The following is a 14,528-nucleotide window of genomic DNA, read 5'->3' as shown; positions in this document are numbered from 1 at the left end:
TTTCTCTTGCCCTAACTTCTGCATCCTCCTAAAACTAGTATCTCAAAGGGTTGCAGGATGTAGCCCAGCACAAGAGACAGCAAACACTCCCTCTGCACATTGTTATACGTTCATTGGAGTGGATTCTCTCTTACATCTTGAAACTAAGTCTTCTTTAGGGTAACATGCCAATAAATCAGAGCCCCTGTATGCTTTTCTCCTCTGCTACTGTTTCCATTTAAGATCCTGGAAAATGTTACTGGTTAGTTGATGTTTGTTGAAGCTAGTAGATAAATCTGTTACACATCAACATCCCACCTCTCAAATCTGAATGTCGTGTTTTAAAGTGCATTAATTTGAATTATGCGTATGTAGGCTAGAGTTGGAGAATGGTGTGTTTTCAGTTTGGTGGAAAAGTCTGCCTTACCATGAACTAAGTAAAATAGTAGGGATATGTATGTATCTTACTCTTTTGAAAGTATATTTAGCTGTATAGCCGTAATTAATGGCAACTCTCTTGACCTTTGAATATTCCTTCTTGTTGGTTGGATACTGCACTATTTTCTGATCTACGTGTAAAAGTGCTATGATAAAAATATTTATACTTTAATCGGCGTCCAAGGGGACTAATCCCTTGCAGTGCTTTACTTCACTGTGCAGTGCTTGTTTCCTTGACCCTTAGATTTGTAATATCGAGCCCTGATGTGAATTTAATCTGAATTGAGGACAAATCAGGGTTGGCCTCAAACCAGAACAATTTCTGTATTGTTTAAAAGTATATTGTGTGTTCATAGTTTCTGCCTGAACATTACTTTCTTGAACATAAGTTGCAGTACCTTTGATTTAGCGAATGTCTTTCAATATGAGAATGAACTGTAGTGTTTTGTACTTGTATTTTTTTCATTTTGAATATTCTTTGTCCCTCAGGTTGCAATAAAAATAATTGACAAAACGCAGTTGAACCCAACCAGTTTGCAAAAGGTAAGATTCGAAAAATATGTATTTTCTCTATTGGCAGTCGATTCACTACTTCTATTTATAAATGCATGTGACCAACACTTGGACAACTGAATGCGTATAAAAAAAATAAGTTCAAGGCCTAATTTTGCAATCTGAATGTTCTTATTAGTGATTTCTGTTATAAAAAATATTTACATACATCAGTTAACTCTTTTGGTATTGTATTGTAGGGACCGAAGCCCTTCTATGGCTTGGAAAAAAGCAGTTTGTACCCAACTTTGTTTCCATGCTGATGTAGACAAACTCAAAGTCCACTATAGCTCCTCCCATTATAAATGGCCCACAGTAGAAAATCTTTGACTCCTTCAGTTTTTAGGTTGAGCCTGGACAACGCATGCGCTGCTCTGCGGGGCATGCTGTATTGAGGAAGGGACTTGAAGCTCCGCCCACATTTTTCATTGGCTTGTGTCATTGTCCACTGTAAACTGTGGCTGTTCATTGGTCAGAAGGCTTAGTAGTCCCTCCTTTGTACCGCAATGTCTCATTTTGTAAACCAAATGACACAAACCTAAAGGGGAAGAGGAAGAACTCCTACTTCGACCTCCAGTGTAAATATCCAACAACACAAACCAAGAATTAGGAGTGAACAAAGTCTCGCACCAAGAACAGGTGGCAAAGGTATTATGTTTGAAAAACTGCCCTCACCCACGAAATTGTGACATGCTTCATCATTGGGCTGCTAAACAACACCCTTGTGCAGACTAACACATGGGGTGGAGCAATAGGTAGGGGGGAAGAAACAATACAAACATAAGAGTAGGGATCAAGTAAGAAAATAAATTATAAGTGCAGAAAGTAGACTCTAAAACTGACTCATGAATATACACTTGCCTATTTTATTCCCGGATTTCCTGGCCAGGATTAAAACTTAAAGTAGAGCATGGTGGCGATAGGGCTGATTAGTAACCCTTCACCCCTTCTCTCTGCGTGTATGTCAACATGTTTCTGCCGGTTATCGAGGCATTCGTCAGTACCACAAGATCCCCTTTATATATTCCCCTCCTTTCTACCTTAATTTCAGTAGATCGAGGAAAGACCCTGTTTTGTCTATGGTTGTGTAATCACACTTCCGAGAAATCTGTAGGTGAAAATATGGTAGTATGAAAAGTATGTATAAAGTGATATATATAAAATCTCACACCCTTGCCACTTGTTTGCTTGCTAGCGAGAATATTAGGTAAACCAATGGGGACATAGTCTATATATTTCCCTGGTTCACAATGATTTAGGTATATGCCTTCACCTCGTGCAATTCGTTATTTATCTCAATATTCGTCTCATTAGATTATGTATCATTACATGGAGAAAACCACTTCTTGTGTCACCCTAGCCGGGGACATCTTCACTCAATTGGAACTGAATTTCCTTAACGCGTTTCACCGTTGTTAAAGCTCGAACAAGCGTGGGAGCAATGGCGGCTCCCTGTAGTCAAACACTGTATGTCAAGGGAGATAAATGTATGTAGAGTTAGAGTAATATATCCTGCTTGACCAGTGCTCTCATCCTAAATCGCATACTCTGTATATTACCCATAACCCATCGACCCTCAGCAGGTACTTGCGGATCTTTCCTCTTTTTAACATTTATTTTTATGGAGAGTGCCTCTCAAATTATCCTTTTAATAAACGATATCACATACTCCCGTTTTTTTAGTTCTCTATCAATGGACCACCTTGAGTTAGGGCCCTTGCCATTAACCCTCCTTACTTCGTCAAGTTGAGGCCGCTGCCTAAAATCAGTCTCTCCGTTTGCCGCGATGGTGCTGGAACACTGCAGTGGTCTCTCTAATAGTATTAGGCGTATCCTCTTCCCATCACGTGACCCCAGGTTGCGGTCACGTGATCGGGTAACTTAAAGGAAAACTAGACTGTATTCTTATCTCTGGTCCTCCTCTATGTTGGAAGAGTCATTGGCACTGCTGAACCTCAGCGTTACCATTGATCCAGTACCATATGAAATTAGAGCAAAGTAGATGGGTTTTTTTCGAGAAAAACTTACGCTTTCGGAAGTATCTTCTGTACTTTTATGTCATTAGATTTTATAGGCCTCTTAGCTAATATTAAAAAAAGACCTCATATCGTCACCATGAGAACTTTGAAGTTTCCGCCTAGTAGACTGTATCCTATCATGGTTTCTATTAAATGTTTTTGTGATTTTACACTGTTCGAGAAGTGAGTAAAAGGGAGTCATAGTATGTCTATCATTGCCTGTAGCTCAAGTGTGATGAGAATAGGGCAGTATAGATGGACATGTGTTTTGTGTTTATAACCAACTCAAAGTATTCCAGGGAATTAAATAGTTAAGACCGTTTTCATGACTACGGATTCTGTATATCCGTTTCTGTTCTATCGGGAAAAGGACTTTCTTCGTGTCTCGTAATGAGATTGGAATATTGGGTTTATCCATTGCTGTTCAATGGATATCATCCACTGAGTGTTTCTTTTCCAAGTAGTGTGTTGTTAATTGTCATCTTTTACTGACACCTAATGCTGCTTCTGTGTTCCATTATTTGTACCTTTACCTTGTGTGTCGTCATCCCCACATATAGTAGGCCACACAGACATTTTAATAGGTAAATCACGTTCTCTGAGCTGCATTTGGTGTGTTTTCCCTACTCTTTGTTTGTAGTGTTTCTTCCCCCCTCCCTATTGTACCACCCCATGCGTTGGTCTGCGCAGGGGTGTCATTTTGTAACTTCCCATGACGACACCCCCTGTTACCTGTGGTGTTGCTCGGTAGGCTTTAATTACAGCCCCCGAGCACTATTTTCTCAAATCGCATTATCCTGCCTGCTCTTGCAGGCAGAACACGCTCTCTTAACATTTTTATAGCATGCATTTGCAATGCAATCGGTCTCGCATTTGTGAGATTTTAAGCTATTGGCATTGTAAATGACAATGCCTTTTATTTATCTGTTTTAAAAACACATAAATAAAAAGCATTGTCATTTACAATGCCAATAGCTTAAACTATCATAAATGCTAGACCTATTGCATTGCAAATGCTTGTTTCCATTGTAATGTCCATCGCTTTAATCAAATTTTACCATCTGAAACTTTACACTTAACATACAAAACCCTTTTCGCTCACTCCCACTTTTCAAGTGAAAGAGAGGCACATTTTACTTTGTTACTGTAGAGTAGAGTAGAGTACTCGTCCTCGGATGGTGTCCTTGACCGTTGTATCTTTTCATTATGTATGAGATCCTTTGTTTATTGTCGCTTTTACCACCACCAGTTATAAACTTGGGTATTTTAGTAATTGTACATATTTGTTAAAGGTCCTAATTTTTATGCATGTATCTTCGTGTAATGATACGTTTTATGTTGCTTTGATCCAACTCTATTTTTAATTTGTTTTGTTACAAGCACTAGTAAAGTACGTTTCTGCCATTTGTATGAAGTTTGACTGTCTGCAGTCCCTGAGTACCACTCTGCATGATTGTGGTGTTTCTTGGTGACTGTAGTCATTGTGGCTAAATGTCATTGTGTGTGGTTTGCACATTACTGATTTATTGGTAAGGTAGACTTTTGGCCAGTGGAATAACCCATTTGTAATCCAAGTTGGAGTGCTTGAAGTGCATATTTGCGTCCAGGAATGCGTACCATGGAACTTTGCCATTTTTCTAATTTGTCTGTTGCTTGACCTGATGTCTTGTCTTATACATTTAAGAGAGCCTCCCATCACCAGAGTGAAGATTTAGGTGCTGTCACATGCTTGAGGCCTTCACGTGGCTCTTTGAGCCACGTGATGTCTCTTTGACAGTGGTTGACGAGGAGTGGGGTGTGCTGTTGGTGCTGCATCTCTTTGGCATTTGTAGGTCCTTGGAGGTATATTCACAAGAGTTTGTGGGAAACTCTTGCATGCTCTGGTTGGGGTTGTCATTTATGCATGCATACTGGGAATTCTAGAGTACATGATCAACAGTCTGAAGTGCTAATACCTTTAGATATTTTGTGTGTGTGTGTGTGTGTGTGTGTGTGTGTGTGTGTGTGTGTGTGTGTGTATGTATATATATATATATATATATATATGTATATATTTTGGCTTATATTCTATTTAAGTGATGTCGTAAGTTGTATTGTGTAAGCGCATTAATTGCCCAACCTTATCACATGAAAAAAGAGCAGATGTAATGAGGTGTTGAGCATTTGCATCCAATGAAGCACCATGCAGTTGTTGTAGTGCAGCAGGATTAAATATTAGCGTATAATTCACCCTGTGGGGATCTAGGGTAGCACAGCTGTACGACAGGAAATTCTTGGAGCAGTATGAGGCTCACTAGTAAGAGGAACAAAATAGCAACCTCCAGTCTTGTCTAGGAATTGAATAAAATTGACAGCTGGTAATATTTTTTTTGTTTCACTTTTGATTCCATGGTTGTAATAAGATGTGCCATTCCATACATGTTTGCAACAGACTACATATGTATATTATCTCTTCAGTACCTTTTAAGTTCATTTCCCCGCTTTTAATAACAGTTTCTGAATAGCTTAGTGATGTGAATATAGAATAGGAGTGCAGCATAATGTGTTGTGATTTTAATAAATTGCGTTTTTCATTTTAGCTTTTCAGGGAAGTCCGAATAATGAAAATCTTAAATCATCCGAACATAGGTAAATTCTGTGATAATTTTCACTTTTTCTTAACTTGTTCAGTACTACTTAAATGCTGTTTTATTTAAGTCTTGTGTTTTTGCTCCAGAAGTGGCAAAGGGAAAGAATACACTATCAAGAGACATCATGTTTTCCTTTTAAATATATAGTGTTTTATGGTCCATTACACTATGCCTCTGACTTCTCTACGGACTTTTGTCCATGTACTTCTGTTAAACATGCACCCGCCGAGCTGCACTATGGGACAGGCAGTCCAGAGGAAAACATAGGCCGGTCCTGGGAGATCAGTATTCGAGTCGGTCAAGTGTATTAAACCATTTATAGTTTAGCCTAGGGGCATGTTACATGATTCGCTAGATCTCTGTGAGCTTAGCTGTATTTCATGCATTTTAAAAAACACAGCTTTGAGCATTATCCTGTAACCGAGGTCAGAGGCTTATCAATGGTGAACTGGGCGTTCCTGAAGCATTTTTACTTTGTTTTTTTTTCAAAGTGACTGTTTTTGTGTTATACGTAGCAGTGCCGCTTTTTAAGTATTTTGATCTATTTTCAGTGTTATATTTACAGGCAATATACTACGAGTGATGGGCGCCGCATTGTTAATGTATAGAATATTCCTACTAAGGCGAATATCACAATTAGTCTTGAAATACAATTAATATGTTCCATGCTTTTAAAATTACGGTAAAAAATTGAGAATTGATTATTAGCACTGTGCTAAATATTTGTATTTGTTTTACGAGTTATAGCATGTATATATCAAAGCATTGCTTGAAAGTATTTCTTTTGTGTTTATTAATGCCTTAAAGAGGGAAGGACACACGATATATACTTACCTAATGGTGGCGCCAATCAGATTGACAAAGGCTTCTGCGAAGCCGAAACGCGTCTCTTGTATGTCCGGGTCGAGGGTGACCTGAAATGATAAAAGAAGCCATATTCCTAACAGCCTGATGTCCGTGCCTTCTTCGTTGGAAGCATCTAAGGAAGCGGGATTGTTTGTTATATATAGTGCAAGTGCAGTCAAGACGGGGAGATACCGAAAACTTTAGGATAAAGTGGTGTTAAAGAATTGCACATAATGTTGCTCAGTTGTGTGTAAATAGACTCTTTAATTTGCAGTTTCAGTAATGTTACTTTACTTGACTATATTTATGTAATGCAGAGAAAGGCATGACCGTGGAGAGAACTGAAAGTTTGTTAAAAGTAAATTATGGAAACTATATTTTCTTGTAATGTCCTTGCCTGATATAATAATGTAATTAGCATGTAGTTAAAGTATTGAGCGAGTGGTAGGAATGATGATCTGTACTAGGTAAGATTGTGACATTGTTTTGTTGCTTGCTTCAGTGATCTTTGTGCAGTCTGCATGGCACAAGTCTCACTCCTGCCCTCACTTCTTATTTTTCTTTTATTACATATTATTTACTTTTTTAATAGTAACAACTTAATAACACACTAGGATCCAGTACGATTTGTGGTCTCGGTTGTGTGGTATATGCTACAATAACCATGATGTCCCATAGGAAGTGTGCTGAAGCAACATCGTAGTTTATGGGGGTCTAAAGTTTGGTCTGCTTAGGCTGTAGCAGATAGATTTGTGTGAAGCCTGCAAGTAAACCCAAAACAGAATTTTTCAAAGTTATAACTGCAGTTTATTAACATGAGTCTTCAAATTAGTTGTCCTGACCAAGTGGAAATGGAAAGTTTAAGGAACAAATTGCTGAGTCTAAGGCTATGGATGTTCAATGAATTGCTAGGGTGTTAGGTAAAGAAGCTTTTTTTTATTTTGTATTTTTTTTACTGTAGCAATAGGCATTTGGAATTTTGCGCAAACTTTTTCCTATGCCCGGCACATCGGATAACTACAGAAAAGGTTCCAGATAATCGTAGCAGAATCTAAAGCCTTGCAGCACTACATGTTTCAGAGCACTGTGTTGGTTTCCATCAAACAACTCTCATTGCACGCCAGTCACCCCTCGTACTGTCTCTGCAGAGATAGGAAAGCCTGGCCCGAATGGGATTGGAAGATTATCAGCTGAATATAGTCTTGGGGAGCGGGAAACTCTTAGTCTGAAGTGGCAACAAACCCATCCACGTGTTTGAATAGTTTGGTAATGCAGAACTTTAAAGGTGTGGTTATGGCGAGTGTAGTTGGGGTAGGGATTTTTTAATTTCAATGGGGTTTTTTTTTTTTTTTTTACTTTCCATCCTTTCACATGAATCCTAGTTCGCACTCGAAGATGGAGAGTGCACAGCATGTGAAAAGTAGTAGAGGTTTGCAGAGCTGCAGATTCCAAATTGTTCAGATTCCATGTTCATCTCGATCGGCAAACCAATTACAGGGACTGTAGGGGCAATACAGCTTTGTCACTTTACATCTGATGGCCTGACATCTGGACAACTAGAGTTAAGCAATTATTGCATGGGATTGCAGACTAAGCTTCTTTGTTTGTAGAAACCAAATAATTGCTGCTCAACTGCCTTGATACTGGAAAGGTTTTGCCTTTGTCAATTAAGGGCTCCGTTCTCTATTTTTGCAGCCATACCAAACACTTCCTTAATGACATAGCTGGCTTGATCTGGTCTTTAATAATCCAGAGTCCATTTTGCGACTGTATTCAGGCATAGGTCGAACTAAGATCTAGATCCTGGATCCAGCACTGGTGCATCTCCTGTAAACAGTTGAAAGAATAAGTTTTTGTTATACAGTCGACTTTCAACGAATATTTGTAAGTTTCAAAAATCGACACTTAAAAGAATTTCTGGCAAAAACCAAGCAATGTTATCCTATGGAGGAAAATCAAGTTATCGGTAAGTACAGTCAGAATTACTTTGTAGGGTCAGTGCTGGGCATCAAGGTCCAGCACTGGGATCTCTCCTGATAGCAGGTGAGTAAATTGGTTTTCATTGCTCGGTTGATTTTTTTTGTGAATATTTTAAAGTTTCAAAACTCGACACTTGGAAGAATTTCCAAGTGAAACCAGTCAATGTTACCCCATGGAAGAAAAGTGAGCTATCAGGTAGGTACAGTTGTTAAACCCTCAGCGGCACAGGGCAGCCGGGTGCAGAGAGCGTTGGGCCCAATGTTAGCCTATGGCGGGCAGGGGGCCTTTGGTTGGTGGCTGCTGGCAAGCAGGCCACGCGGCTGTGGGAGCTGGGCTCCTGGTCACTTGCTCAGGGCAAGTGGGGAAGTAGATTAGGTTAGAGGTTGCACTTCCAGGGGTACTCGGGCGGCTGGGTTCAGGGTGCTTTTGAGCCATCGGGCGCTCAGTGGATTCCTATGGAGAAGCTACAAGACGAGCAAAGGCTGCAAGCTCGGGGACGAAGATTCTTCAGGTGCGACCACCACTTCGAGAGGTAAGTTGGGAAGCTGTAGGTTAGGTAGGCACCCAGGAGCTGGGCACAGGGGGTCGCAGGGCGCTGGGTGCAGGGGTGTCTTTTCGCGTCTGGAAATCTTACCCTCTGCTGGTCGCGGTTGGAGGGGTCCCTGGTTCTGAGGCTGCAGGCGTCGTCGGGAGCGTTGAGGTGGGTCCTTAGGAGCTGGAGTCTGGGTCACAGTCGCCGGGGGGACGTCCTCTTGGTATTTGTCCACTCAGGCACAGGCCAGGCTTGGTGGGTGCAGGGATCGCGGTTCCTGGCTGGTGCCAGGGGTTGTTGCTTGTTGTTTGAGCTGGACCTCTGCTCGTGGGAGTCCCAGTCTTTGTAGAGTCACAAGGCAATCAGGTCCTCCTGGGTTTTTGAGGTTGCTGACCACTGGAGACGCTGGAGTGATCACTGGAGATGCTGGAGTTTAGCAGGAGTAGGTTTGAGGGTCGACAGGCCTGTAGGGCTGGGGACAAATCAGTTGGTGTCTTCCTCTTGTTAGCAGCTGCACGGCAGGTCTTCTTGTTCCTTGATCTTCTTGCTTGTTTCGGATTCGGGATCTGAGGAAGGAAGGTTTAGGGTGCCCCTAAATACTAAATTTAGGAGCGTTACAGGTAGGTAAAGGGCAGGGACCAATGGGTCCCTTCCCTGGGGTGAGTACACCCCCTATCCTGCCACTCTCCTGTGGGAGGGGGGCAATAGCCTAGTCCTGATTGAGCAGGGCTCCCCATCTTCAAGATGGCAAGAGCCCGGAGATGTGCTTCAACTCGCGTCCCCCACCTGAGGGGTGTAGTTGGCAGAGGCTGGCACACCCCCTTTTCTCCCTTGGGGCCAGTCTTCCCGCCAGAGTGGGGGTCAGAACCGGTGGGGGCCAGTTGCTGAGTACAGCAAGTGGCCTGGAGAAGCTCACAAAGGCGGCATGCCTTTGAAGCTTCCCCTGCCCATCCTGGGGGAGGAGACCTAGCACCTCGCCCAGGATGTGCATTGTTGCAGGCTCAGGAGAGCGGATGGCTCTCTACCCAGGGGTCCAGCAACATGTCTGCTGTGTGGCAGCCTAGGCAGCCTCTCAGACAAGACGTGGATTGTAGGTTAGGTTCAGGGGGCAACTCTAAGTTGCCCTCTGTCGTGCATCTTACATTAAATCCCACACTGGCATCAGTGTGGGTTTAATGTGCTGAGAAGTTTGATATCAAACTTCTCAGTCTTCATTGTTGCCATCATGGTGCTGTGGAGTTCGTGTTGACGACCTCCCAGCACCATATGCTCTTCATGGCAGCACTGCACTTAGTGCCCATGAATGGACCTGGGTACTGTAGGGGTACAGGGCTCATGCACCTGTACCCACACCACTGGCATAGTGCACCCAGCTAGAGGGGTGACTGAGGTATGCCAGGGCAGTGTGTGTTGTGGGCATGGCACACAGGGATGTGTGCCATATCGACTCTGTTTGGTTCTACACCAAGACACCCAGCCTGAAAGGCAGTGTGTGTGTCAGGGTACAGGGCCTCTAAGGGTGGCACAATAAGTGCTGCAGCCCTTAGGGGCCTTCTCTGGTCACAGTGCCCTGGGTACCTATGGTACCATTTACCAGGGGCTGACCTGGGGCCAGAAATGCCAATTGGGTTTAGGCTGTCATGCAGTTTTAGGGAAGGAACACAGGCCCTGGGCACCTGATTGGCAAGAGCCCAGGGCACACTCAGTTAAAGCACATCAGCAATTCAGCAAAAAGTGGGGGCATACCATGCAAGAAAGATGGTATTTTCTCACACTCCAGCATTTCAAGGTGTCTCAGGTGACGCTGGTGAAGTCGACCACTTGGTTAGATTTGTTCAGCCTATTATGGAAGGTTCTTCGGCTGCATTGAGTAAGGATGTTAGTCTTCTTCAACCCTTTCCTAATTCTGATCTGCTTTCTCCCCCACAAATTGCGACAGAGGCTACTGCAGCTATTGCAGAAGTAAGAGAGCTGCTGAGGGCTTGAGATAGCAGCTTCCTTTAGTGTCCTCTTATCTTCAGAAAAATACTCAAGAATCAGCTCTTCCCCACATAAGCACCATTCCCAAACAGAATTATACAGCATATCCCTCTGTATGTTAGCAATTATTTGTACTATAGAAATGTACCTATATGTGTGTATTGCTTTGTATAAACATGTAGAATAATTGTTTGACATTTTATTTTTAGTACAACACTTGAAAACCAGAGTTCATCTAATGCATCTTTAATCTACATATACTTACCTCCTTTATGCATCTATATTCCTTCCATGTACTTGGATTTATATATTTATTTTCTCCTAAAAAAGCATATTCAATACACTAACCTATTTCTCTCCCTATACCTCTGACAATATATCCTCCACATCCACTCATTCATCCCAAACCGCATACCACTACTATGAGACCCAAAATAACCCTTTCTAGACTCTGCCCTCTATCCCTCCTTGCATCATCTGACACCTCTTTTACTATGCCGATTCTCCCAAAACGAGCCTTTCTAAACTCTTCCATCTGACTCTTCCAATCCACATCCCGTTTTAGGGCTCGCGCAGCGAGAGCCCTTTTGTGTGGGGTTCCAAAAAGGAGCCTGGAATAGCACACGCTCGTGCGTGTGCTTCTCCTTTTGTCTTCCGTGATTGGCCTTTGCGTGCGTGTGTTTCTGAAAGACGGCGGGTGCATTGCTCCGCCCATGGCCTATTGGTGTCTGTTACGCGCAGCCAAATGCCATGTGGTTTCAATTATCGTGCCCAGACACGGGTGCGATAATTGAACACATGTTCGCTGGCGTGTTTTTTTTGGTTTTTTTTTTACACAATAGCGATCGCTTTCGCGATCGCTTGTTACTTGAGAGAACGGAACCGTCCCTAATCATCTTTGCCTGTCTTTATACGAGGCATCTTTAAAACAGAGGGACTTTGTTCTGATTGTGTTAGATGAAATTAAAACAGATCTGAGGACATGTAAATAGCCCGCGCTTCCAGCAGTACACCTCAGAAGGACAGTATTCCAACCACCTCGTTTGCACCCCAGCAGACTATTATGGAGTTCTTCGGCTTCATAACTGTTTGGGGAAAATGACAAAAAGTAATGTACTGCTGGAAGCGCAGGCTGTTTACATGTGCAAATTTCGCATGTGCAAAATGTGTATGCTCGTTTTTTTTTTGTTTTTTTTTTTTTTTGCCTAAAGCTTCTGCATTAAATGGAAATTTGCAAGTGGCACAATATTTGGGCTGTATTTAAAGGACCGCAAGGGAGGAAATGGCCCCACGGAGGTGGAAGTTTGTGAATGGCGCATTGAGCTGAGATCAAAAGCTCCCTCGGCCCTTTGAAGGGTGTGAAACGGGATCTATGCGCATGGAAAATCCTGATTCTGTTTATGGTTTTCTAAAGGGCATGTGGAGGGGGTTGGGAGCCTTCGAGGGATGAGTCTGTATCCACTGCAACACAGACCAGTGGAAAGGGGGCCGACAGCATTCCTGAGGGAGGAAGGAGGTCTGGCTGCAATGGAATCACTATTTTTCACTTCCTAATAACCTCCACTATTATTAGCGAAGAAGGGCCGATTAGGGGGAGAAGGTTGCTTAACTTCACCCACCTCTTTATAAAAGATTTCACAGTGCAGCCCAGGCGATCTCCACAAAGAAATAGACAGTGTTTAGTAGCTCTAGCGCCAAGAAGCCTTTGGCAGATCGAGCGCTTTAGAAATAAAAAAAATACATCTCAGTTTCTGAAAAGAAACCAGGACCACTGCCTATCTTTCGGTAGCCGCGATGTGGCAGAACATACATATGGCGGACTTTTCCCGAGTGCCACCAACAGCCGACAAGCATGACCTGCTGTCCCACCGCGACTGACTCTTCACCAAATATATCAAACTGTTCTAAAAATAAAGTGTCTACGTCTGTCCCAGCCTTAGAATTTCATCTGTACGAATCTACCAGGGAATTCCACCCCTGCCCTACTACCCTTTCACACGTAGAATTTGCCTGTCCAGTGCAAGTGACTTTGACCCAGACCTGCTAACTATTTAGGGCATTCGGCCAGTCAGAATATCACCCGATTTATGGGGAAGTGTCTCTTGGTAGCCAGCTGAGTGACAACGCATGAAGGCCATTATTAGTAGAACTAGCACCACCCCTACCCAGTGGCGTAAAACAAACACAGACACCCCACTGCAAGGTAAGGGGAGGGGGGCCTCTTCACCCATTCCACTAACTGTCTTGTTTTAAATGGCTGACGAATGGGATTGGATACCGTCAAAGAGTGGAGGCAGGGTGTCACATTTAGAAAAAATGTTTTATTCTTACCATGACACTATAACAAATGATTATTTATCCACAGTATTTGGAACCTTTAAAAATAATTAAAAAAATTAATGAAAATAAAGAGAAGACTGATTAAGCATACTGGCTGCCTGGCTATGCAAGACAGAAGGCAGCAAGCCAAAAGGTTGATAAGCACACCCTGTCCCTCAAAAACATAATAACAATTTACTCATGCTCCGTGAAGAATTCTGCCTGAAGGAAAAACGACCATTTGATAGATTCAAGATTATTTGCATTGCTTTATGAACAACTTTGTTATGATTCATAGCTTACAGTGACAGCCACATCTGTATCTTATTTTTTCAGAAGTTCTCTAATTACAGAAAAAATTGTATAAGATTTGCAGCTGCACAGAAGTGTTACTCCTGCAGTAAAACAGATTAATACAAATAAAATATACAAAACGAATGTATCAGAAGGGTACAAAAAGAATATATCAAAAGTATCAATCATTTCATTGTAAATGTGTGCCCTCGAATATTGATTCAGCAGTATCGATGAGATAGCATATCGAGGACACAATATTGAAAATAAAATATCGACAGGTAAAGTCTAGCTTTTCTATGCCTAACTCCACGTAAATATATACCTACGTGGTACATATATTTTAGAGGTACATAGACATGGAGTTATGAATAGTAGATTTATACTTCCCTATATGCATTTACCTTTTCCCTCCATTTTCTGTCCTCGATATGAATGTCACGATATTGTTGGTGTTGATGTTCAGTAGTTCAATCCAAGTCACCCCAGTACCCAAATATTATTATAGTACTGATGGCAACAGGACTACATTTGTCCCATAAGTCCTGCCCTTATGTCATAACTACAATTACAAAAGATATCTCTAAGGAGTTGTGGGGTAAACATGATATAAATACAACAAAAATGCATGATAACTGTGTGGTTGGCCTACCTTGATTAGTGTCACGTGATCGTCACCACGACTAGACAGTTTGGTGGATGAGCTCTCTGGTCAAAGACTTCCAACAACAAAGTCAGTTGAGGCTTCCCTATCAGAACCCCTGCAGTTCCACATTTAACAAGCATTTGTAATGCAATAGGTCTCGCATTTACGCGTTTGAGCTATTGACATTGAAAATAACAAAGCTTTTTATTTTTGTTTTAGTTTTAAAAACATAAATTACAATGGCAATAGCTTAAACTCACGTAACTGCGAGACCTATTGCATTGAAAATGCTTGTTTACTCCTCTTACTGCTAT

General features: G+C 42.0%; 1 protein-coding gene across 3 annotated transcripts in view; it reads left to right on the top strand.

Annotated features, from left to right (window-relative positions):
* Positions 1-14,528, top strand: part of MARK3 (microtubule affinity regulating kinase 3) — a 696,418-nt gene that overhangs the window by 28,528 nt on the left and 653,362 nt on the right. For all 3 annotated transcript variants that reach the window (XM_085626305.1, XM_085626304.1, XM_085626306.1), the window contains exons 3-4: positions 907-960; positions 5,567-5,615. In XM_085626305.1, the coding sequence (XP_085482431.1) occupies positions 907-960; positions 5,567-5,615 (103 nt within the window). The remainder of the gene's footprint in view (positions 1-906; positions 961-5,566; positions 5,616-14,528) is intronic.

The sequence above is a fragment of the Triturus cristatus genome, chromosome 9 (genome assembly GCF_964204655.1).
Source record: "Triturus cristatus chromosome 9, aTriCri1.1, whole genome shotgun sequence".
Classification (NCBI taxonomy): domain Eukaryota; kingdom Metazoa; phylum Chordata; class Amphibia; order Caudata; family Salamandridae; genus Triturus; species Triturus cristatus.
Note: the sequence above shows the minus strand (reverse complement) of the source record. Positions and strands in the feature narration are given on the sequence as shown.